This window comes from Staurois parvus, unplaced genomic scaffold, assembly GCF_062004578.1.
Source record: "Staurois parvus isolate SC_StPar_1 unplaced genomic scaffold, SC_StPar_1.0 ptg002222l, whole genome shotgun sequence".
NCBI classification, from domain to species: Eukaryota; Metazoa; Chordata; class Amphibia; order Anura; family Ranidae; genus Staurois; species Staurois parvus.
The window spans coordinates 65,573-90,900 of NW_028320018.1; the positions used below are offsets into that span (position 1 = coordinate 65,573).

Genomic DNA, 25,328 nt, shown 5'->3' on the forward strand with positions numbered 1-25,328 from the left:
TTATTTGTGTGCAGTTTTAAATGACCTGCCATTCTGTCTTTGAGCCAAATCCTCAGAGGTATTTTATAAACCTGCTATCTTAAAACGTGATGACGGTAAAAGTAGGATAGCCTTGCGATTCTGTGTATGTGCATTTTATATATTGTTACAGTACAGTGCCCTGTGACACCAGCGGTGTATTTACAAGGCGAACAAGGCATTTGCCTAAGGTGGCAATTTGCAGGAGGGCAGCACTGCCCCCCGGAAGAAGGAACACAAGTGACAGGGATGGGAACCTGGTGAGGCACTGCCTCAGCTCCGCCATGAGTTCCGAGGAGGCTGCTTCTGTACTTTACCAGCACATGGATGGCAGGCTGCTTCTTTCATTAAGGTTCGTGCATGAATCGGGTGGTCGCGGCGGGGGGTGGGGATGTGTGTTGGTCGGTGGTGGCAGGGGAATGAGGGGGATTGCCGTGATGGGCTGTGGTGGTGGAGGGTGGTGGTGCCCGTTTTGATGCTGGTGGTGTGGAGGGCGCCCAATCTTAGAGGAAACAACAGTGCAACGCTAAATACAAAATTATGACATACTATAAGATACCTCAAAGGAAAAATATACAGTAAAGTCCTGTAACCACCATATATTAAGTGGTATGAGTAACGATAACTCTAAGGTGTATCAAAGTGTTCATCCAATAGAAATGGAATATTAAATGCAATTATAAATATATATATATAACAATGTGACAAAGTGCCAAGTGACAATAAAGTTCAAAATTTGATAATAGCAGATATAACGGCTACAAAGTCCCAGTGTGAGCTATTGGTGATCCGGTGATAAGCGACAAGTGGTAAGAGTGCGCACTCACCAGAAGTGCAATCTTAATGCGCATTGATCAAATATATGGAGGTCTCCTTTAAGGTACAGCCTGGTGCAAGATCCCCTCCTCTGTAGATCTGGGTGTTAAAGATGTCACTCAGAGGGCCCCTTTAACGGGTTGTCTGCAGTGAGGTCTGGTCGTAAGCTTCCCTCTTTAGGTCCGGATAGATCACCTGGGATCCTGGGATGGGGTTTAATTGCTTGGTGCTGAGCAACAAACATAGGTGCCCATAGTGTAGTATTTAATGGTGTTTATTAGGTAAATATTGCTAAAACATAGAGCACCAGAGCATAAAAAAATCGTACAATGAAGATGATAGCGGCAAGCAGGCTGATGTGTACACTAACCAGCTGGTTTGGCAAGATGGCCGCCGGACCTCCGTGATCCGGCGACGTGACGTCACGGCGTACAAAGGTTCCTCCTAGATGCGTTTGGTATCCACATACGTCATCAGTAGGGGTGTTGCCAAGGTGTCCCCCAATCTTAGTATTGCCTAGGGCAGCACATGAACTAAATACACCACACTGTGGCGCAATAAAAAGAGTTTTGTGTCATCCAGGGCTCCCACCCAGGTAGATTGAGGGGCTCCCAGGTGTTCGTATCTCTCTGAGGAAATTGGATTTTCAGTTTTTTCTCTGGGATTGGTGAAACCCGGTTTGGGTCCTAGAGCTCAGAGGCTTTGTAGAGACTTGGGGGAATAGAGCCCCCAGCCCTGGGTCTATGGTCCACCCAGATGTTTTATTTGTGTGCAGGTTTAAATGACCTGCTATTCTGTCCTCAGCCAAATCCCCCGAGATATTTTAATAATCTGTTATCTTAAAATGCAATGATGGTAAAATGTAGGATAGTGCTGAGTTTCTGTGTATGTTATATAGCTACAGTACAGTGTCCTCTGATACTATAAAAAGGCTTTTTTGGCACCCAGGGTTCCCACCCAAGCAGGTTTAGCGGCTCCCAGGTGCTTGTGTTTTACAGAGGAAAAAAGATTTTTTGTTTCCTCAGGGATTGGTGAAACCTGGGATGGGCCCTGGGCTCGTCTCTGCCCCCCCCCCTCCCTGTCTCAGCAGTCGGCGGTAGAGAGGACAGAACTCCTCCTACAGATCCTGCACCTCTCTGTGCAGCCGCAGCACCCCCTCATCTCTGCCTCCCGTGGTCTCAGCATTCAGCAAACTCCAGCTCTCTTCTCATCCTTCTCCAGACTCTGCTTCCCAGCTCCACCCCCAGCTTCTTCCCAGCAGCAGCACAAAGGGAGGTGCACTATGATGTAAGGGAAGGTGGGGGACTCTGGACATCTAGTCTTACAGATACAACCAGCCCTTTGAGGGCAACCATAATGCTGATGTGGTCCGCAATGAAATTGAGTTTGACACCCCTGCTGTAGAGGATCCCCCAAATAGAATGGGCTAATACTAAAAGTATGTTTTACAGGGGCAGCACACTGTCTTACATGCACACAACTTCAAAGTAGATGCCCATAACTGGTGCTTACTAGGACTTGAAAACCTTTAGAAGTGCAAGCAAAATGTATTGTAGTAGAGTTTGCTGAGAAGTAGACCTTCTCTTTAACCACTTCCCGTCTGGCCCATCTATATAAATGTCCGGACAGGAGCAGTGCAGGGGCGGGTGGCCGTATCCCAGGGAGCGCGTAGCACCACGATAAGGTGCCCGCTGTGTCCTCCAGACACAGTGAAACACCGAACGTTGTACGGGACTGTGTGAGGTCCCGATCATGTGATCACTGATTGGCCAATCAGTGATCACATGAAGAGTAGTAAGCAAGATGTCACTTCCTGACATCATTGCTTACTACGTGTGAAATCTGTGAATGATCACAGAGGTCACAAGGTACAAGGCTATTCACAACATCCTTGTACCATGTGACAAGCTGTGACCAATCACAGCTCACACAGTATTTCTCAAGAATGCAGCCAGAGAGAAGGAGAAATTATTGCTTTTACAGCCTTTATGGGTATAAAAGCAATCAGTGTAAAGAAAAAAAAAATCTTCATAACCCCCCCACAAGTAGCACAGTGTCACTATGGTGACACTGTACTGCTAGGGTGACAGTTTGTTTAAAAAAAACAATATAAAAAAATTAAATAAAAATTAAAAAAATAATGTAGAAAAATTATAATTTTTGGTTATCAACTTATTTGGGTTATTTTTGTTTTTTACTAAAAAGATAACTGAATAAATTTTGGCCAAGAAAAGATTTATGAAGAAAGATTATTTGCAAAATGTTATAAAAAAAAAGGTGACACTATGTGGAACCCCCCCCCAAAAAACATAAATAATAATATAAAAAATAAAATAAAAACGTAAAAAAAAAAAAAATTTTGAAAAATTATAATTTTTGGTTATCAACTTATTTGGGTTTTTTTTTTTTTTTACTAAAAAGATAACTGAATAAATTTTGGCCAAGAAAAGATTTATAAAGAAAGATTATTTATTTGCAAAATTTTATAAAAAAAACAACTGTTTTTCAAAATGTTTGGACTTTTTCATTTATATAGCAAAAAAAAAAAAAAAATCCCAGTGGTGAATAAATACCACCAAAATAAAGTTTTATCTGTCTCAAAAAAATGATAAAAAATTAATATGGGTACAGTGTTGCATGACCGCACAATTGTCATTCAAAGTGTGATAGCGCTGAAAGCTGAAAATTGGCCTGGGCAGGAAGGGGGTGAAAGTGTCCGGACTTGAAGTGGTTAATGTCCCTCTTTTGTAGTTTTCCTGTCCTTTAGGAACCTGATCACATCGTCAGAAAGCCCTGGCACTGGTTTTATATTCAGGGTCTCTCCGGCGGAAGAAAAGACATTATCGGTGACAGAGCTCTGTAAAACTTTTGTTCCCTCCTGACGTAAAATAATCTTTCCCATCTGAAAGCTGCGTAGAGCATATAAATGTTTCTTCTGCTTTAATTCCAATATTTTCTCAGTAAGCTGATGGGAAATGGCTTTGTCTCCAGGCAAGGAGCTTAGTTCGTAAAATGCATCTAAATTTGCCCGAAGTTGGGCTTCATCGATGTCTTCATTGGTTTCTAGTGAAGAGGTGATGGTGCAGTTCCTTTGTCCTCTGACAATGGAAGAACTGCTGCTGGGTGACAACACAGACAGTCTTTCATCATCTTCTCGTCTTATTTTTTCACTGTCTTCACAATCGCTTGTTCTGTAACCTAAAGAAAAATGTAAAATAATTATTGGAGGAAAGTCATTTATCGCAATATGGCCGATAATAATACAATATGGTGTCAAGCCCCAGGGAGATTGATAGGCTATACCAGAGAGAGTGGATGGGATTTTGATTATGCATTTAATAGAGAAAACAACAAACCATTAAAATTTATACAAAATTTTATTACAAAGTTCCATATTAAAAGGCCCATAGGGCATTGACAGAGAACACGCATTGAAACACAATACACTATATACACTGCTCAAAAAAGTTAAAGGAACACTTTCTAATCAGAGTGTAGCATCAAGTCAATGAAACTCCTGGGATATTGATCTGGTCAGGTAAGTAGCAGAGGGGGAATCAGTTTCAGCTGCTTTGGTGTTTATGTAATTAACAACAGGTGCACTAGATGGGCAACAATGACCCGACCCCCAAAACAGGAATGGTTTTACAGGTGAAGGCCACTGACATTTTTTTCCCTACTCATCTTTTCTGACTGTTTTTCACTAGTTTTGCATTTGGCTAGGGTCAGTGTCACTACTGGTAACATGAGGCGATACCTGGACCCTACAGAGGTTGCACAGGCAGTCCAGCTCCTCCAGGATGGCACATCAATACATGCCATTGCCAGAAGGTTTGCTGTATCTCCCAGCACAGTCTCAAGAGCATGGAGGAGATTCCAAGAGACACGCAGTTACTCTAGGAGAGCTGGACAGGGCCGTAGAAGGTTCTTAACCCATCAGCAGGACCGGTATCTGCTCCTTTGTGAAAGGAGGAACAGGATGAGCCCTGCCAGAGCCCTACAAAATGACCTCCAGCAGGCCACTGGTGTGAATGTCTCTGACCAAACAATCAGAAACAGACTTCACGAGGGTGGCCTGAGGGCCCGACATCCTCTAGTGGGCCCTGTGCTCACTGCCCGGAACCATAGAGCTCTATTGGCATTTGCCATTGAACACCAGAATTGGCAGGTCCACCACTGGCGCCCTGTGCTATACACTGATGATAGCAGGTTCACCCTGAGCACATGTGACTGACATGAGAGGGTCTGGAGAAGCCGTGGAGAACGTTCTTCTGCCTGTAACATCGTTCAGCATGAACGTTTTGGTGGTGGGTCAGTGATGGTCTGGGGAGGCATATCCATGGGGGGACGCACAGACCTCTACAGGCTATGCAATGACACCCTGACTGCCATTAGGTATCAGGATGAAATCCTTGGACCCATTGTCAGACCCTACGCTGGTGCAGGGGGTCCAGGGTTCCTCCTGGTACAGGACAATGCCCGGCCTCATATGGCGAGAGTATGCAGGCAGTTCCTGGAGGATGAAGGAATTAATACCATTGAATGGCCCCCACGCTCGCCTGGCCTAAATCTAATAGAACACCTCTGGGATGTCATGTTTGGGACCATGAGTTCTCAGTCTGCCCCGATCGGAAACCTAATCCCAACAAAGCTTTGTTTTGTGTTTGTTTCCTTATTTTTAACGTACTTTATCTCCCAGCCAGGGATCGTAACATCCATTGTACAGCATTGTTACAGACTATAATGACCTGGGCAATAGGGGATCATGGGGCCCCTGCGTCCTTGCCCAAATTCATGGGGCACCCTACGGACCCCGGGCCCTCGGGCAGTGCCCGAGTTTCCAAATGGTCAGTCCGCCCCTGGTTCCAATACTACATCTTCTGGATCTCAGTCTTTCTTCCCTACTTGCTGTGCCATTCTTCATGCAGTCTTCCCTGACTTCCCTTTGACATCTCTATGCCATCTGTCTTTTTTTCCACCCTGCTTTGCCCCGAGTGTCCTACCTAATCTGCCTACTCAGACGTGTGTTGTCTGTACTCTGTCTAGAAGTGTTTATAAGTGCCCAATAGCCTTCCACTGGGTGCTTGTCAGATCAAGCGTTCCATCTCGTTTCTGCTCTCCGAACCTTAATCTAGCTATCCTGATGATACCTCGTTCCTTCAGTCTCGATATGTTGTAATCTTGCAATTTATTCTGGCTGCTTTCTAGCCTTATGTTATATATAAGAATACTTGATTTCCTTCCCATCTTGTTGCACCGTATCTACACCTTGCTGTAACCTTGCCATACTTAACCCCTTAGTGACAGAGGGTATAATACATGTTAACGCCTGAATACAGTTCTGCCCCTTTGACATGTCTTACTAAATCTGTACATATCATTGCAACGACTTAATGTATCCAGGCGGATTATACCTTGCTTGTTTCAGCATGAATTGGGCTTTCTTTTTGCGGGAAATTGTAAAGGACATCTTGTTTTTTATTGTCAAAGGAAAACTGGGCCAAAATAAATATTTTTTTTAATTAGCTCTATATTTCTTGCTTTTACCATAATTTACCACCAAAAAACAACCCAAAATAAATTCTATTCATTTTTTTTCTTTATTTTATATTTATTTTACAGGTGAAGACCATTGACATTTTTTTCCCTACTTATCTTATCTGACTGTTTTTCACATCAGTGCCGCCTATCAGTGACCATGATTGTGCATATCAGTGCAGCATCATAAGTGCCTCCTCATCAATGCTCATCAGTGCAGCCTATCAATGCTCAGTGGTGCCTATCCGTGCCACCTCATCAGTGCCCATCAGTGCTGCATATCAGTGCAGCATCATCAGTGCCTCCTCATCAATGCCCACCAGTGCCACCTCATCAGTGCAGCCTATCAATGCTCAGTGGTGCCTATCCGTGCCACCTCATCAGTGCCCATCAGTGCCTCCTCATCAATGCCCACCAGTGCCGCCTCATCAGTGCAGCCTATCAATGCTCAGTGGTGCCTATCCGTGCCACCTCATCAGTGCCCATCAGTGCAGCATCATCAGTGCCTCCTCATCAATGCCCACCAGTACCGCCTCATCAGTGCAGCCTATCAATGCTCAGTGGTGCCTATCCGTGCCACCTCATCAGTGCTCATTAGTGCTGCCTATCAGTGCCACCTCATTATTATTATACAGGATTTATATAGCGCCAACAGTTTGCACAGCGCTTTACAATATAACGGGAGACAATACAATTACAATACATTTCAATACAGAAGGGCCCTGCTCGTGGAGCTTACAATCTAAAGGATATCAGTGCAGCCTATCAATGCTCATCAGCGGTGCCTATCCGTGCCACCTAATCAGTGCCCATCAGTGCTGCCTATCAGTGCAGCCTCATCAACGCACATCAGTGAAGAAGAAAAATTACCTGTTTACAAAATATTATAATAGAAACAAAGAAAAACTTTTTTTAAATTTTTTGCTCTTTTTTTTTTTATAGCACAAAAAAGAAAACACTCTGTGGTGATCAAATACCACCAAAAGAAATCTCTATTTGTGAAAAAAAAAATGGTAAAAATGTAATATGGGTAATGTTGCATGACTGCGCAATTGTCATTCAAAGTGTTACAGCGCTGAAAGCTATAAATTGGCCTGGGCAGGAAGGGGGTAAAAGTGCCCGGTAGGGAAGTGGTTAAAGAAAAAGGAAACCTATACAATCATTGTAAACTTTGTACAAACTGGAGTACATGTGAACTAGGATTAAAACAGCCAGCCTGATGACCAAAGCAAGAAGTCAACAGGTAGATGAGAAAATGTTATCTCCTAATGAAATCCCTGTCTGCATGAGTCTTATTTACATATAAAAAGCAAAATGGCCTTTTGCGTATGTAAGTTCCATTCCTATCATATGTAGGAGGAAGCCAATTCACTTTGAAATGCCCTATAGTGCTCTTGAATTCTTTTTCATGTTCTGATGATTTCTGCAAAATGAGCTGAAATTACAGAGCGCACCCGCTTTTGTTTTGCTTCAGTGACGACAAATGTGAGTTATAAAGGGCATTTCTTCTCATCATCAAATCATTAGTCCAAGGTCGTTCTGATCCTTTAACAGCTATACAGTTGTTTGGTTTTGGAACTTGTTTCAGCACAGTATTATTATTTAGAGTGCTGAATAAAGTTTTTGAAAGTTGTTTGATGTGTTTGGCATAGGGATGCAGCATCATGGGAATGGAGGTGGCTCCCACCACCCTGACCTAGCTGTCAATGACAGTTCCCAGCCAAGGCTTCTGATCAGGAGCCAACGGGGCAGGTTCCCAAACATGTAGGAGCCATAATGGTGGTCACAGGATATAGTGGCTGTACCACCTCCGGGGCAGGTTCCCAAACATGTAGGAGCCATAACGGAGCTTCTCTTCTCCATCTACGCCTCCTCCCCTGGTCACTTGATAAACTCCCATGGCTTTAAGTACCATCTCTATGCTGATGACACACAAATCTATCTTTCTACTCCTCACCTCACCCCTTCAGTCTCCTCTCGCATTACTAACCTACTAAGCGACATATCGGCATGGATGTCACTCTACTTCCTTAAACTCAATCTTTCCAAAACTGAGCTCTTAGTATTCCCCCCAGCCCGTGCCCCCCCCCCCACTGACTTCTCCATCAAGACCAATAACACAATCATCGGTCCCTCCCCACGTGCCAGGGTACTAGGAGTAATCCTAGACTCCCATCTGTCCTTCCAGTCCCAAATCCAATCGCTGTCCAAATCTTGTAGACTTCACCTCCACAACATCTCCAAGATACGGCCGTTCCTAACCTTGGAAACCACTAAGCAACTTATTCACTCCCTTGTTATATCTCACCTCAACTATTGTAACTCCCTCCTCATTGGCCGACCTCATCGCAGGCTATCCCCTGTTCAGTCTATCATGAATGCTGCTGCCAGACTCATCCACCTTACTAACCGTTCTGTATCTGCCACCCCTCTCTGCCAATCCCCTCACTGGCCCCCACTCAGTGTCCTCCACCCCTCTCTGCCAATCCCTCCACTGGCCTCCACTCAGTGTCCTCCATCCCTCTCTGCCAATCCCTCCACTGGCCTCCACCCCTCTCTGCCAATCCCTCCACTGGCTTCCCATTGCCCAATAAATAAAATTCAAAACATTAACAATAACGTATAAAGACATTTATAACTCCGCCCCAAATTACATCACCGATCTTATCTCTAAATATCACCCAAACCGTACTCTCTGCTCCTCGCAGGACCTCCTACTCTCTAGCTTCCTTGTCTCCTCCTCCCATGCTCATCTCCAGGATGTCTCCAGAGCCTCCCCCGTCCTCTGGAACTCTCTACCCCAGTTTATCAGACTATCGCCTACTGTGCTCACTTTTAGGCGATCTCTGAAAACCTATCTCTTCAGGGAAGCCTATCCTGCCCTCAGCTAATAATGGAATCTTCTACTCTCCCAACTAGTCCATCCCCCACAGTTACTACCTTTTGTACCACTAGCCCCTCCCTCCTAGATTGTAAGCTCCAAGGAGCAGGGCCCTCCTATCCCTTGTATTGAACTGTATTGTCTCCGTTATATTGTAAAGCGCTGAGCAAACTGTTGGCACTATGTAAACCCTGTATAATATAATAATAACGGTGGTCACAGGATATAGTGGTTGCACCACCTCCAGGGCAGGTTGTGTCAAGGAGTAAATCTAAACTCTAATCAAAGTGTATGTTCCCTGTATCTAGGCTGCAGCATCATTTACAATCTCGTACAGTGCAGTCAGCCCTAAACATCTGGTGCTAAGAGTTACAGTTCTGACTGGAGTATTTAGATCACAGGGGTTCAGCTACACTCCAGCTCCTCCATTCATGAAATGTCTTGCATTCTTTTCCACGAATGCAAGGCACTCGGCCATAAGAGGAGGAGCGGATGAATGTCATGATTTCCAGCCCCCCTATGATCAATGAACGCCTTGCATTCTCTGAAAAATGGAGGTGCTGGAGTGCGAGAGAACCACTGTGAGCCGAGTACTTCACCTGGCACTGCAACTCTCAGAAGTGGACGTATGTCACTGTTTGCACTGTATAAGTGAGTGAAAGTCAGGGTTGTACATAACACTGCAGCCTAGTATAGATTTGTTGCTAGGACAGAGGTTTTTCCCATTGCCTAGTGTCATTTGTTGCTATGATGCAAGTGGTTCTTGCTGCCTAGCATCATTCATTGAAGAATGCAGGCAGCTCTAAGGGCATTTGTTGCTATGATGCAAGTGGTTCTTGCTGTCTAGCATCATTCATTGAAGAATGCAGGCAGCTCTAAGGGCATTTGTTGCTAAGATGCAGATGGTTTCTATTAACTGGGGTCCTTCACTGTTAAGATACTGTCTGCTTTTTCTGCCTAGTGTCCTTCATTGCTAGAACACAGGTAGCTCTTGCCACCTAGCGGCCTTTGTTGCTTGGATGCATGTGGCTACTGCTATCTGGGGTCCTTCATTGATAAGATGCCCAGCGTTATTCCTTGTTATAACACAGTTGGCTCTTGCCAACCAAGACCCTTTGTTGCTAGGAGGCAGGTGGCTCTTGATGCCACCCAGCATCATTCATTGTTAGGAGGCAGGTGGCTTCTGCCACCTTGGCTTCTTCAATACTTGGGTGCAGGTGGCTCCTTTGACCTCATGTCATTCATTGGTAGGACACAGGTGGCTCCTGCCAGCTAGGGGCTTTTGTTGCTAGGAGGCAGGTGGCTCCTTCCACCTAAAGGCTTTTTTTTTTCTGCTAGGATGCAGCTGACCCCTACCATTTAGGGTAATTTGTTACTAGGACATAAGTGGCTCTTAATGCCTAGTGGCATTCATTGGTAGAATGGTAGGATGCAGGTGGGGCCTTCAATGCTAGGATGCAGGTGGCTGCTTCCACTTAGGGGCCTTCATTGCTAGGATGCAAGTGGCTCCTTTCACCTTGAGGCCTTTGTTGCTAGGATGCAGGTGGCACCTGCCATTTAGGGCCATTTGTTCCTGGGACATAGCTGGCTGTTAATGCCTAGTGGCCTTCATTGCTAGGATGCAGGTAGCTGCTTTCACCTAGGGGCTTTCATTGCTAGGATGCAAGTGGCTTCTTTCACCTAGGGGTCTTTGTTACTAGGATGCAGGTGGTGCCTGCCATTTAGGGTCATTTGTTGCTAGGACATAGGTGGCTGTTAATGCCTACTGGCATTCATTGGTAGAATCCAGGCGGGGGCCATCAATGCTAGGATTCAGGTGGCTGTTTTCACCTAGGGGCCTTCATTGCTAGGATGCAAGTGGCTCCGTCCACCTAGGGGTCTTTGTTAATAGGATGCAGGTGGCGCCTGCCATTTAAGGTCATTTGTTACTAGGACATAGGTGGCTGTTAATGCCTAGTGGCAATCACTGGTAGAATCCAGGCAGGGGCCTTCAATGCTAAGATTCAGGTGGCTGCTTTCACCTAGGGGCCTTCGTTGCTAGGATGCAAGTGGCTTCTTCCATCTAGGAGTCTTTGTTACTAAGATGCAGGTTGTGTCTGCCATTTAGGGTCATTTGTTGCTAGGACATAGGTGGCTGTTAATGCCTAGTGGCATTCATTGGTAGGATCCAGGAGGGGGCCTTCAATGCTAGGATGCAGGTGGCGGCTTTTACCTAGGGGCCTTCATTGCTAGGATGCAAGTGGCTTCTTCCACCTAGGGGTCTTTGTTACTAGGATGCAGGTGGTGTCTGCCATTTAGGGTCATTTGTTGCTAGGACATAGGTGGCTGTTAATGCCTAGTGGCATTCATTGGTAGGATCCAGGAGGGGGCCTTCAATGCTAGGATGTAGGTGGCTGCTTTCATGTAGAAGCCTTCATTGCTAGGATGCAGGTGGCTCCGTCTACCTAGGGGTCTTTGTTACTAGGATGCAGGTGGCACCTGCCATATAGGGTCATTTGTTGCTGGGACATAGGTGGCTGCTAATGCCTACTGGCAGTCATTGGTAGGATCCAGGCAGTGGCCTTCAATTCTAGGATTCAGGTGGCGGCTTTTACCTAGGGGCCTTCATTGCTAGGATGCAAGTGGTTTCTTCCACCTAGGGGTCTTTGTTACTAGGATGCAGGTGGTGTCTGCCATTTAGGGTAATTTGTTGCTAGGACATAGGTGGCTGTTAATGCCTAGTGGCATTCATTGGTAGGATCCAGGAGGGGGCCTTCAATGCTAGGATGCAGGGGGCTGCTTCCACCTAGAGGCCTTCATTGCTAGGATGCAAGTGGCTGTGTCCTCTAGAGGCCTTCATTGCTAGGATGCAAGTGGCTCTGTCCACCTATAGGCCTTCATTGCTAGGATGCAAGTGGCTCCATCCACCTTAGGGTCTTTGTTGCTAGGATGCAGGCAGCACCTGCCATTTAGGGTCATTGGTTGCTAGAATACGGTGGCGGTTAATGCCTAGCGTCACCCATTGGTAGGATGCAGGCAGCTACCACCACCTAGGGTCCTTCGTTGTTAAGACTCAGATTTTTCTGTTTGGAGTTTATGGACCTGAATGGAGTGCAAGTTTTCTAATCTTTACACAACTTTATGCACAGGCCCGTAGGAAACAATACGTCTTTAGATCCATAAGAAAGCTCTATATGAGGTTATGTGGATGAGTCCTCTTTTCTTTTCACAGAGACTGCTGTACATTTCTGAAAAAGGAGGCTTCTGTTGAAAACCAAAAATGGTCCATTGTGGAACTCTCTTCTCCAAGTCATGGAGGGGTTATCCGACACGCTACTGAATATCGCCTTGTTGGAATCGTGAAACACACTCAATGCAAATGTTTCAATGACTGCAATTCAATTAGAAACATCAACAACTTCCAACACCTTCCTGAAAAGTGCACTAGGCTGCATTTAATGAAAGCGTGTTTATTTTCCAGCAGATCATCTGTGAGTATAATGAACATGACGATGGAGCAGACGTGCAGCAGCCATTGGAGAAGGTGAAAATCCATCCCTTGTAAATACAGTACATTCACGCTGCGTCCTAAGTGCTTGCACAGCTCACAGCTGACAGATTTTTATGAAGAGGTTATATAACCTTTTCCTCCACAATGACTTTTTTTTTTCTAGAATGGAGAGGGCATTTGAAAGGAGGAAATCCTTAACTCGCTGCCTGAGCGTGCTGGAGGTGATCCATTGACTGACGCACATGAAATTAATAATCCAATTCCAATTCCCACACATCTGGCAAGCTGTAGAAATTGACCCTGCCAGATTTAAGGCTGAGCTGTAGCCAACTCGAAAATGTCAAATTTATATTTATGCCTGATTATGGTGTGAAATGTATGTGTTATCCGTGAACTGTTTGCATTTGAAATCCACTTGCAGATTCCACCATCAGCAGCCCATGTAGGGCAAAGGGGAACAACCGTGACCGCTATGTGCAGCAGCTGCTGTGAGACAGAACAGTGCCCCCAGTTATAACAATTGTTGTATACCCTTCCATATACCCAGTGAAGTGACTGGCCTCAGGTGATACGCAGAGATGAAACAAATCCTCCTACATAAGTTGTACCTTTTTATCTGCATCATTTACATCCATTCAACGTTCAGCATGTCTTACCTTCAGAAGGCAGAGGGCAGGGGGTTATGATATCACATGTTGCATAGCAGACCTGAGTGTAGGGACAGGAAACACCCCCCTACCAGTAATGTATTTAGGTTTTCTGCTGCCCTAGGCAACACAAAAATCATCTGCCCCACGGACACTGACCAACACCACCTCCCCTTCCCCCTCCCACGGAGAAAGCCTGACATTGCTGACATTGACCAACAACACTCCTGCCCCCCACCCGGGAGAGCCTTCCACTACACCCCCCTCCCAGCGATAGAGAAAAAGACACACCTGCAGTGGTTCGCATGAACGGGGTGCGATTCTGATTCGGTGCGGAATTCGCACAGAAAATGCTGTAAATTCCGCACCGCATCAGAGTGAACCAAGGCTAAAGGTTTCATTCATCTTTATAATAATACTACTTGCAATGCAGTCAAGGGGCCCCAGTAGTTCACAAATCAATGGTGCAGTGTAGAGAAATTGAACTTCCTTAAAATTACATACCCGTAGGCGAACGGCGACTTCTATAAAGCCCGGCCAAGAAAGTGGTCTTCTGAGTGATTGCCGCCATCCTGCATATAAGCTGGGACAGACGGTATGTTGAGCATGCCCCCATGATCCCAGGAACAAGCATAGAGCTGCTTTATGGCTTGCATTGCATTGGGGTGCCATTTGAATGGAACCCCAACTCCGTGAGGGCTGGATTACACTGGAGTGTTCCTGCTCGGTGCACTTTTGCTAGCGCTGCAAAATACACTGGAACATGGAAAAAGTAATAGAGAATAATCAGGTGGCGCACACACCTAGTGCATTATCCAAGGTTTATTGAAAGGTATAAAAGATAAAAACATACTCACAGACGAAGCATGTATCTAAAAAGCATTTGCATAATGAAGATGGCCACAACGGCAAGCAATGTGTTCCAAATGTCAGTGCGGTCAAATGCTGACACGTTTTGGGGACGAATCCCTTTCCTCAGAGCTACTGACCAGCCTCTTGTGGAGATGTGTAGTGGATGAATGATGGGAGCCTAGCTTGACCGCACTGACAGTTGAAACACCTTGCTTGCCGTTGTGGCCATCTTCATTATGCAAATGCTTTTTAGATACATGCTTCGTCTGTGAGCAGGGGTGGACTGACCATTTGGAAACTCGGGCACTGCCCTAGGGCCCGGGGTCAGTAGGGGGCCCCATGAGATGCCCCTGGTACCTTTTTCATAGGCTTTTTTGAGTTTGGGCAAGGACACAGGGGACCCATGATTATTATTATTATTATTATACAGTATTTATAAAGCGCCAATAGTTCGCTCAGCGCTGTACAAAGGGGGACAGAACATGTGACAGAACAATACCAATACAATGCAAAACATGAGGGGATCGAGGGCCCTGCTCTTTCGAGCTTACAATCTAGGAGGGAGGGGATAGTGGCACAGGAGGAGATAGCTGTGGGGGATGGAGTGGTAGGAAGAGTGGAGGAGGTCGGCAAGTTAGCAGGGGGTGGGGTAGGCTTCCCTGAAGAGATGGGTTTTCAGGGTGCGCCTAAAGGAGAGGAGAGTAGGTGATAATCTGATGGGTTGGGGCAGGGAGTTCCAGAGGATGGGTGACACCCTTGAGAAGTCCTGGAGGCGGGCATGGGAGGAGGAGACCAGGGAACTAGAGAGAAGGAGGTCTTGTGAGGAGCGGAGTGTGCGTGCTGGGTGGTACTTGGATATTAGGTCAGTGATGTAGTTCGGGGCAGTATGGTGGACGGCTTTGTACGTCAGTGTTAGGATTTTGAATTTGATCCGTTGCGCAATCGGAAGCCAGTGGAGGGATTGGCAGAGGGGGGTGGCGGAAACGGAGCGGTTGGAAAGGTGAATGAGTCTGGCAGTCGTATTCAGGATCGGCTGATGATCCCCTATTGCCTCGGGGCCCCATGAGTTGTCAGTCCGCCCCTGTCTGTGAGTATGTTTTTATCTTTTATGCCTTTCAATAAACCTTGGATAATGCACTAGGTGTGTGCGCCACCTGATTATTCTCTATCTAGTGGCTGATCTCCCCGTCTGAGGAGGGCTGCACCCCTGAAGCATTTCCTTTGGTTGTCGCTGTCCTGGTTCTCTTGGCTTCCCTTTGGCTGTGCATTTCCTGAGGCGCTGGAGTGTACATACGATATATGGAAAAAGTAATGCATTTCTCAGAACGCGCTGCACCAATCCACATGGTGCTAAAGTACCGTGAGCTTTGGTGGTCACAAACGCACTGCTTTTGTGAGATGCATTTAGGGTGCCCTTAACATTTAATTTGCACCCGCATGCAACTCACAAGGGCGTTTTGGTGTGCATGGATCCTAAGGGATCACATCTGCATGGCAGCACACTGCATCACGATAACGCATTATGGTGCATTGTGGTGTCCTGCATTGAGAAAAATAATGCGGATGCCATTTGTTTGGTCCATTGTGGTACACTGGAAGACTATTCAAATGAATGGGCTGCCTAAATAGAATGCACACAAACATGATGTTAATGCACCGCAGTGGCCCACACATACAGTTGCAAGAAAAAGTATGTGAACCCCTTGGGATTACGTGGAGTTTTGCATGAATTGGGCATAAAATGTGCTCTGAACGTCATCTAAGTCACAACAATAGTCTCTGCACTGTGAATGTTTACATGTTTTGTGCAATTAAACCATGGCAACATCTAATGTTTGTGTAGTATTATGTTCAGCAGACTGTGTTCTATTGTTGTGACTTAGATGACGTTCAGAGCACATTTTATGGCCAATTCATGCAAAACTCCACGTAATCCCAGGGGGTTCACATACTTTTTCTTGCAATTGTACAGTATATGGATCTGTATGTGAACAAGCCCTTAAAGTGGTTGCAAACTCTTACAAATACCCTGAGAAGTGACTGATACAAAGAGATGAAACATATCCTTTTAAATAGGTTGTACCTGTATTCTCTTCTCTACATTCATTCAAAGTCCAGAATTTATAAAGATTTCTGAGCTGTCAGATAGAAGAAGGCAAGAGCTGAAATTACACAGCTGATTGGAGGGAAGTGACAACCCCCTTCACACAGCACATAGGAACAGAGCTGAGGCTGTCCATCACAGGCTGTGTGCTGGAGTTCCCTCCACTGTCACCACTTTTCTCTTGGTGTCAGGAACAGGGGCGGACTGATAACTCATGGGGCCCCCGGGCACTAGGGGATCATGGGGCCCCTGTGTCCTTGCCCAAACTCAAAAAAGCCTATGAAAAAGGTACCAGGGGCATCTCATGGGGTCCCCTACTGACCCCAGGCCCTCGGGCAGTGCCTGAGTTTCCAAATGGTCAGTCCGCCCCTGGTCAGGAAAACTTGTCAGAAGTGACTCATGCATATAGCAAAGGAACAAAGCAGCAGAGAGAAATGATCTTAACCTCCCTGGCGGTCTGATTATTTCAGATTTTTGGTGCTGAAAGCGGTACCATTTTTTTGCATGGAAATATGTATTGTTTTTATTGTAGGCCTGTAATTCTTAGGAATAACTCACTGAAATCTGTCCGAACAAGAGTCTAGTAAACATCCCGGGGATGATAAAATTTGAAACACAAAATCATAAATTATAATTTAATAAATAATCATAAAAAATAATAATATAATAATACATTTAATTCAATAATATAATCAAACCAAAAACACTGAAATGTGAAATATAGCTCCAAGTTCGCACATCGCTGAGCAAAGTCGCAGAATCGTTTTCAGTGTCTGATGAGGAATTTCCCCCACGAATCATTATCACTCAATTCTGCAAGTGGTTCTGATTTACTATCGCTGTTCTCTAGCCGGTCTAAACCCGCTTTTGACCTAAAGGGACGCTTTTTGGGCGCCATGGACGTTTCTCAGTTTCCAGGCAGAAAGAACAGTCAAAATGCAGGCAGGGCGCAGGACAAAGCACTCGGGACAAAATGTATGTGAAATGGTTTGATACAGGAATGTTATACTATGTGATTTTAGTGAATTTAGTGAATGTCACTTTTTGTCATTTTTGAATTTCCCGCCATTCCGTCCCCCGTACGTCCCGACGCTCACAGGGGACGGAACCCAGATGACAGATGCCGGCATCCGCCGGATTACATTGCCGGGGACACTGCAGGAGGGACATCGTGGGAGCGCAGGACAAGGTAAGTGATACAGGGATCGTGGAGCAGCGCCGCATGGTAAGTCCGAGTGTAGCTCGGGGTTACCGCTTGTGGTACTGAAACTTTACCCCGAGCTACACTCGGGAATACCTCCAGGGGGGTTAATGCTCTTAATTGAGACAAGTGCACACTATAGATGGATATGCTTTGTTCATATTTCTCGTCTGAGGCTTACAACCACTTTTAGCTAGAGATGGGAGAAGATTGGTGTGTAGAGCACATTTCAGGGGCAGAACAATAATAAAACGGGGCCCTATTTTGCTTCTGGGCCCCAATCACGTAGCCTTATTATTTCCACATAAAAACAAATAAAGAAATAAATGAAAAACCGTAAAAAATAAAATAGTTACTCTTGAAGAATAGCAGTGGAGTATAGACGATCTGCAGGTGCATGTTTAAAAAAAAAAAAAAAATGTTTCTTTCAAATGAGCACAGATGACACTAACAAGGATTCCACACATCTAAGAATACGATTTATCATCATGAGAATAATTTATCACTAGAACACCGCCTTTGTCTCTACGGCACAAAAAAACAAATTCACTCTGAAAAATGTAATTATAATATCATCTCAGCTGCGTATTATTGGAGCTTTAACCCATAAAGCCTTCTCCAAGGAAGGATCGGTTCACCTTTCCTGTATATATCATTTATATTATTTTCATTGCAAGTAATTGCCACATTATACCAAAGATCTTAGTTTAATTATTCATAACAAATGTGAGCTTTATCTTCCTGTAATTCATATTCATAACCTGCCCGCCATCCTCCTCGTCTCTATTGCTAGAATCGCACAAAAGGGAGAATTTATCTTTGATTTAATTGATGGTATTTTAGGTCCGGTCATATCAAGTGTAAATACCACGGCAAAGGTTGTGGATTCTTCAATGTCGGCTGAGGCCCAAGGCAACAACCAGGTAGCCCTGCAACCCAATGTGCACACTCAACAGGTAGCTGGGGGTGTTTTATGCCACTTAAAATGATACTAAAGGCTGTTTTTTGGGGGTTTTTTGTGGAAAAAAAAAAAAGGAGGCAACACCTACCTGCTCTAGTGATGGGCCGAACACCCCCCCCCTGTTCGGTTCGTGGTCGAACATTTGAAGATAACAAACAGAGGGGACAATTGACTAAGCGGTATCTTACCGCACCTGAGTATGTGGTAAGATACCGTAAGCTACTAAACACATTCTTTAACCCCTTGGCGCTGGCGCCTCCCAGCCCTTTAAGGGTTTCAGAAGCCAGGAGGCGGGGTTTTAGGGTGAAACGGGCTGCAGGGAGGAAACCACGGGATCAAGGGACAGGTGAGTGGCTGTTTTTTTAAAAGTCAACAGGTACAGTTTTTGTAGCTGCTGACTTATTATTTTTACAGTGTGACTGGAACTTCACTGATAAATCCCCTCCTGAAGACTTCTGGGATGCATGTTATCATTTTGGCCTAGGCCAGAAACCAGGAAGCAACTGAGGAAAAAAAAAAAAAGCTTAGAACAAGTAAATATACTATGCCTTCCTATTTATTTAATAATGCTATCAGCATAATGATCAAAAATAGTTCATGTTGATTAAGAGAGTTTAGTCTTTTATTTTAACCCCTGCACGCTGACTATACGCAAAATTAGCAGCCCCACTGGACTGGGCTTTTTTCCGTGGGGCCACTAATTTGCGTACCTGTCTTCCAGGCGCACTCCCAGCACAGAGTCCAGGGTCTCACTAAAAGCCCTGGGTCCCGTTCTAAAGATCGTGACCTGGAACTCCCGATTCAGGGTCACCTGATTGCTGTGATAGCCTCTGATTGGCTATCACAGTGATCAGTCACTGTGAAGCCTGCCCCCATGTTTTCTCTCTATGAATGGAGGGGAGAGATACATTGTATCTCTCTCCGTCCTTTCAGAGTGAAAAAAAAAGTGTGTAAAAAATAAAAAAATAATTAACCACTTGCCCTCCTGAGGATTTACCCCCCCCCCCCCCCTTCCTGACCAGGCCATTTTTTGTGTTACGGCACTGTGTTAAATTACCTGACAATTGCGCAGTCAAGCAACGCTGCACCCAAATGAAATGTACGTCCTTTTTTTCCTACAAATTGAGCTTTCTTTTGGTGGTATTTGATCGCCTGTGGGCTTTTTATTTTTTTCGCTATTAAAAAAAAAAACACCGATTATTTTGAGAAAAAAATTTTTTTGCTTTTTGCTATTAAACATGTCCAGTAAAAAAAAAAATCAAATTTGGCAGTATTAAAGTCAAGGTTTTTTTTATAGTTCTAAATTAGTATCAGTGTCAGTTAGTGGCAGAATAAAAAACAAAACAAAATACGCACTATTATTTCTGGGCCGTACTACGGGTACGAATAACAAAAACAACATACACGTATGTGGTATCGCTGCAATCATCAGGAGCAGGAGAAATTATTTTGGGTTCTTCTTTGGAGGTAGGTTATGGCAGTAGCAAAAAATTTACAGCTAGATTAAAAAAATGTTTGGTTTTTTTTTTACTATTTTGGGTCAGTTTTTTGTTTGATAATAAAAAAAGTCAGTAGATATCCATTACCATTTACCACCAAATGAAAGCCCAATTTGTCCTGAAAAAAACAAGGTATAATCCACCTGGATGTACAGAGTAGTTATATATGTACAATTTTGCTAACACAGGTCAAAGTTGTAAAATTGTATTTAGGCCAGCCTTTCTCAACCAGGGTGCTCAGGCACCCTGGGGTGCCTTGAGGTGTCTTCAGGGGTGCCTTGGCAAGATGTCTAAAAATTGAACAAAACTTGTATACAAGCCAGCAGGTGGAACAATCCGGCCTTTTAGTTACACAAAGCCACAGGTTTTCATTGTGCACCATTACGACCTTCTAGCCACCGGTGTCCTAACAACCAATGACATCATCAGTTGATAAGGAGGATGTCAGCTGCTTGCACGGCATCCCTCCCCTGCCCCCTTTCCATCATTGCTGGGGTCACATTAGCTCAGTGATGGAGAAAAACAGAGGGAGAAGAGAAACATTGGAATACTAGTCAGTACCAGTGTGCAAAAGTGTATTTGCTTTGGAAGAAAAATCCCCTCTTATGTTGGGTGTACTACATGTGTGGATGTTGCTATGTTATATAAAACTATTAGAATAGTTTTTCACATTTTAGAATGGGGTGTCTCAAGACTGTCTATAATTTTATAGGGTGCCACGGGACTGTCTATAATTTTATAGGGTGCCACGGGACTGTCTATAATTGTAAAGGGTGCCTCGAGACTGTCTATAATTTTAAAGGGTGCCTCGGGACTGTCTATAATTTTAAAGGGTGCCTCGAGACTGTCTATAATTGTAAAGGGTGCCTCGGGACGGTCTATAATTTTAAAGGGTGCCTCGGGACTGTCTATAATTTTAAAGGGTGCCTCGGGACTGTCTATAATTGTAAAGGGTGCCTCGGGACTGTCTATAATTGTAAAGGGTGCCTCGGGACTGTCTATAATTGTAAAGGGTGCCTCGGGACTGTCTATAATTTCAAAGGGTGCCTTAGGACTGTCTATAATTGTAAAGGGTGCCTTGGGGCTGTCTAATTTTAAAGGGTGCCTCGTGACTGCCTATAATTGTAAAGGGCGCATCGGGACTGTCTATAATTTTAAAGGGTGCCTCGGGACTGTCTATAATTTTAAAGGGTGACTCGAGACTGTCTATAATTGTAAAGGGTGCCTCGGGACTGTCTATAATTGTAAAGGGCGCCTCGGGACTGTCTATAATTTTAAAGGGTGCCTCGGGACTGTCTATAATTTCAAAGGGTGCCTCGGGACTGTCTATAATTTCAAAGGGTGCCTCGGGACTGTCTATCATTGTAAAGGGTGACTCGGGACTGTCTATCATTGTAAAGGGTGCCTCGGGACAGTCTATAATTTTAAAGGGTGCCTCGGGACAGTCTATAATTTTAAAGGGTGCCTCGGGACAGTCTATAATTTTAAAGGGTGTCTCGGGACGGTCTATAATTGTAAAGGGCGCCTCGGGACTGTCTATAATTGTAAAGGGTGCCTCGGGACGGTGTATAATTTTAAAGGGTTCCTGGGGACTGTCTATAATTTTAAAGGGCACCTCGGGGCTGTCTGTAATTTTAAAGGGTGTCTCGGGACTGTCTATAATTGTAAAGGGCGCCTCGGCACGGTCTATAATTTTAAAGGGTGTCTCGGGACTGTCCATAATTTTAAGGGAAGGGTGCCTCAGGACTGTTTATAATTGTAAAGGGTGCCTCGGGACTGCCTATAATTATAAATGGTGCCTTGCCGTAAAAAGGTTGAGAAACACTGATTTAGGCGTTAGGATATGTTTTACCATTAGGCGTGAAGGGGTCAAAGTCAAGCACAGTCAAACAGCTGTATTCCCGATTTAATTGCCGCTGATAAAATACCATTGTTAGTTCAGGGTATTTCCAGTGAAGACAAAGTAACACCTAGAGGAAACATGATCGGGATAATTAACCTGAGGAAATGGTAAGCTTGTTAATACATGTCATTGTATACTTTTACGTGCTTGTTATCACATTTCCTCTCGGACTGACTGAGCTCATGTGTTTGAATGCCATTAGATTAACATACAAATATTCCCGTCACATCCATTCTATCTTTAGACAGCGTGCAGCTGCAATTCTGTTAAATAATGAGTGAAAACAAACACGGGAGGCATGACAGGTTAGATGAAAATAGACCGGCGCTGCGTTTTTTTCTTCTTATTTGATTTCAATGTGACGTGAGCGAAGCAAAATTAGAATAAAAACGTCGGCATACAGGCTTATTAGCCAACGCTATTAATAAATCACTGAGCCGTCTCTGAAAGGAAGATGTCACCACAATCTATCAATACCTGACCAGTAATGACTGCCGATTGAAAGGATGGGATGACTGATGTCACAGGGGATTTGATAGGCTAAGGAGGGTATTTAATGAAGGCCCATGAGGATAACAAAATCTCAGATTCTTGACGTGCTGCAATTTGAAACGTTTAGAATGGCTGCCAATGTGCACAAAGCCAATCAGGAATGGGCATTTGTAAGAATCTAAGTCTCCAGTCTTGAAGAATATCTGTACTGTGGAAGCTATGCCCCAAAAAGGCAAGAAGAGAGAAAAGAACTAGTCACTAGAATTGACTGTAGGCTCCTTGAAGATTTTTCTTTCCCATTTATTGCCTTATATTCCACTGTTGAAGGAATGGTGGAAGGGAGGTGCTGGACTCAAATCTATAGTTCAAATCTATCAACCAAACCGCTCTCTTCGATCCTCCCAAGACCTTCTGCTCTCTAGTTCCCGTGTCACCTCCTCCTATGCTCGCCTCCAGGACTTCTCCCGAGCTTCTCCCATCCTATGGAATTCTCTGTAGCAGATATAAGAAGGGCCACAGAAAATGCAAAATAAATCAAATAATAAGCAGCACCTCTAACCAAAAAAGGTAAAATGGTGTACAAATACAAAGTGCGCTAATTATTCACAAAACATGCAAGGATAAATATTAAAAATAAATGAATTCATAAATATAAACATAAGTCCAGCCACCATAACAGTGATAGTCCAATATCAACTTAATATCAATCTTGAAAACAAACACCCATGTGCAAATCCGACACCAGATGAAATGAATACACTCACCAGAGCTATATGCTGATTATATTATAAACCAGCATGATAGCATTTTGCTCTGGGAGCGATGATCTGCAGGATATCCCAGTAGAGGAACCGCAACCAATAGTGATCCAATCAGCACATATGGAACAGCTAAGCAGCAAATGGTCTTCCAATAACATGGGCAAAGCTCGAGGAATAAGAAGAGATATGATGGTGCAGTACGTTTAAAACCAGTAAAATTTTATTAATAAAGTATTGCACTCACAAAGAAGGTGTCTAGCTGACACCAGCAATGACAGCCTCTAAAATGCCACATCCACAAGGGAAAAACCAAGGGAAGAACCTCCTGCACTGCGATCAACACAGCCGACAGCTGGGAGAAACGTTCCAACGTCACGTCCACTAGGCCAGGCCCAACACATTTCGTCACTTGAAGTCTTCAAGGGCCAGCTGTCATTGCTGGTGTCGGCTAGACACCTTCTTTGTGAGTGCAATGCGGGCACTAGGTCCTGGTCGGCCGCGATGGAGACGGAACCGCATGCGCACTCGGAGCCGCGGGTGCGCGCCTGGCACCAATGACAGTGCAGGGAGCAATATTTAAATTGCCGTGCACTGACAGGAATCGCCGTTTGGTCTCCCTGTGTTCCTGATCTTGCTGCTGTGTTTCCCTGATTGTTGCTGACCCGGATCGTTCCTGACTTGCTGTTCTCTCCTGCTCTGACCCCTGGCTTGCTTGACCTCCCTCCTGGATGCCCCCTATTGGATCTGATCTTCTGTTGCTGACCTGGCGTGTGACCCGACCATTCTCTGCCCGCTGCTTTGTACCGCACTGCTCCCACGGCTACCAACTCGGCTCGTCTGACCACGCTCTTGCTCATCCATCCACCTTGCTCTAGCATACCCGCCTCTTCACATCAGGCTCTCACCCTGCAGGAACCTCTGGCGGATCCCTCTACCAAGGGTAGGTGTACTCTGGAGCCGCGACCTGGTCTCAGTTCCCTCCAAGTCCATCCCCATCATCAGGGGCCCTGGTGAACAAGCGGACCGGGACTTAGACTCCGCGCTCTGGGGGAACCTGACCTGTGGGCTGCTAGAGGTACCGCCGGGCGGTTCCTTACAGTTACTGTCTTGTCTCATGTTCTGTCCCCCTTGCTATTGTACAGCGCTGAGCAAACCCTTTGGCGCTATATAAATACTGTATAATAATAATAATCTGAGAATTCAGCATAGAAGTGAACCAAAAAGAGCGACAAACACTCTGGAGAGTGAAAGAAAAAATTCCTTATTCTTGTCACAAATAACAGGAAAGCAAAAAGTAAAAGGAATTTTGAAGGTATGCTGGGGTGCCATCACAAGGCATGGAACCACAGAAATACCACAGGCCCTTGCCTTGCCTGGTCTAGACAACTGCCGCATGACTTCCTATAAGCATTGCAAGCATGACAAAAAGCAGAAGTTTCCTAATCTGTATTTTCAGGAAACAGACTAATGTTATCAAACTGCTTATAAGAAGCACTTTAAGAGTGCCATTTTTATTCATAGACCTGGGCTTAACCTATTAAGAGCAATGGAGATGTGGAAAGTAAGATAACCTGTTACAACCAGTTTTCAAAATATTGCTAAACTTTGGCCCTTTGCAAAAGAAAAAAAAAATGGACTCTGCTTTAATACAGTACTCCTGAAATCAATAAACACAACCAATTAGAGGCCAGGTCTGGCAAGTTAAATCATACGCTAGCTACTTTTGTCTTTTAGGGGCCCCATTTACCCCACTAAAATGCAAGAGTCTTCATGATGTAATTAATAATATAAATAAGTGGGATTTCAGAACAAGTTTCCTGTAACTGATCTTTTTCTCATTACTAACCAACCATGTCTTCTGCACTGTATCTCTGTGTTCAGGAAGCCATCTTGGTAGTTGCAGGGTTTTGCTTCCTCACATCATATCCAAGACCCTGATGACTGGAGATCTGATGTCAGATTGAGGAATGATCAAGTACAAACAGGAGAGGAGGAAGCATAAATCCAAAGAATGAATGAAGAAGAAGCGGGGAGATGCATGCAGTGCAGGTACAGATTTCTCTCCAGCAAGCAGCACAGTAGTGGCATCACCAAATCTCACTCCAAATCTGGGGAGACTAGCATTCACAGGTCTAGAGTGGCGCTCACAATGTAGATAAAGAGTT

General features: G+C 44.8%; 1 protein-coding gene across 1 annotated transcript in view; it reads right to left on the reverse strand.

The window, feature by feature from the left end:
• Window positions 1-3,285: 3,285 nt before the first annotated feature.
• SHLD1 (shieldin complex subunit 1) overlaps window positions 3,286-25,328 on the reverse strand; it is a 118,990-nt gene continuing 96,947 nt past the window's right edge. The window contains exon 3 of the mRNA XM_089665503.1: window positions 3,286-4,032. Within this exon, the coding sequence (XP_089521629.1) occupies window positions 3,566-4,032 (467 nt within the window). The 3' untranslated portion in view covers window positions 3,286-3,565. The remainder of the gene's footprint in view (window positions 4,033-25,328) is intronic.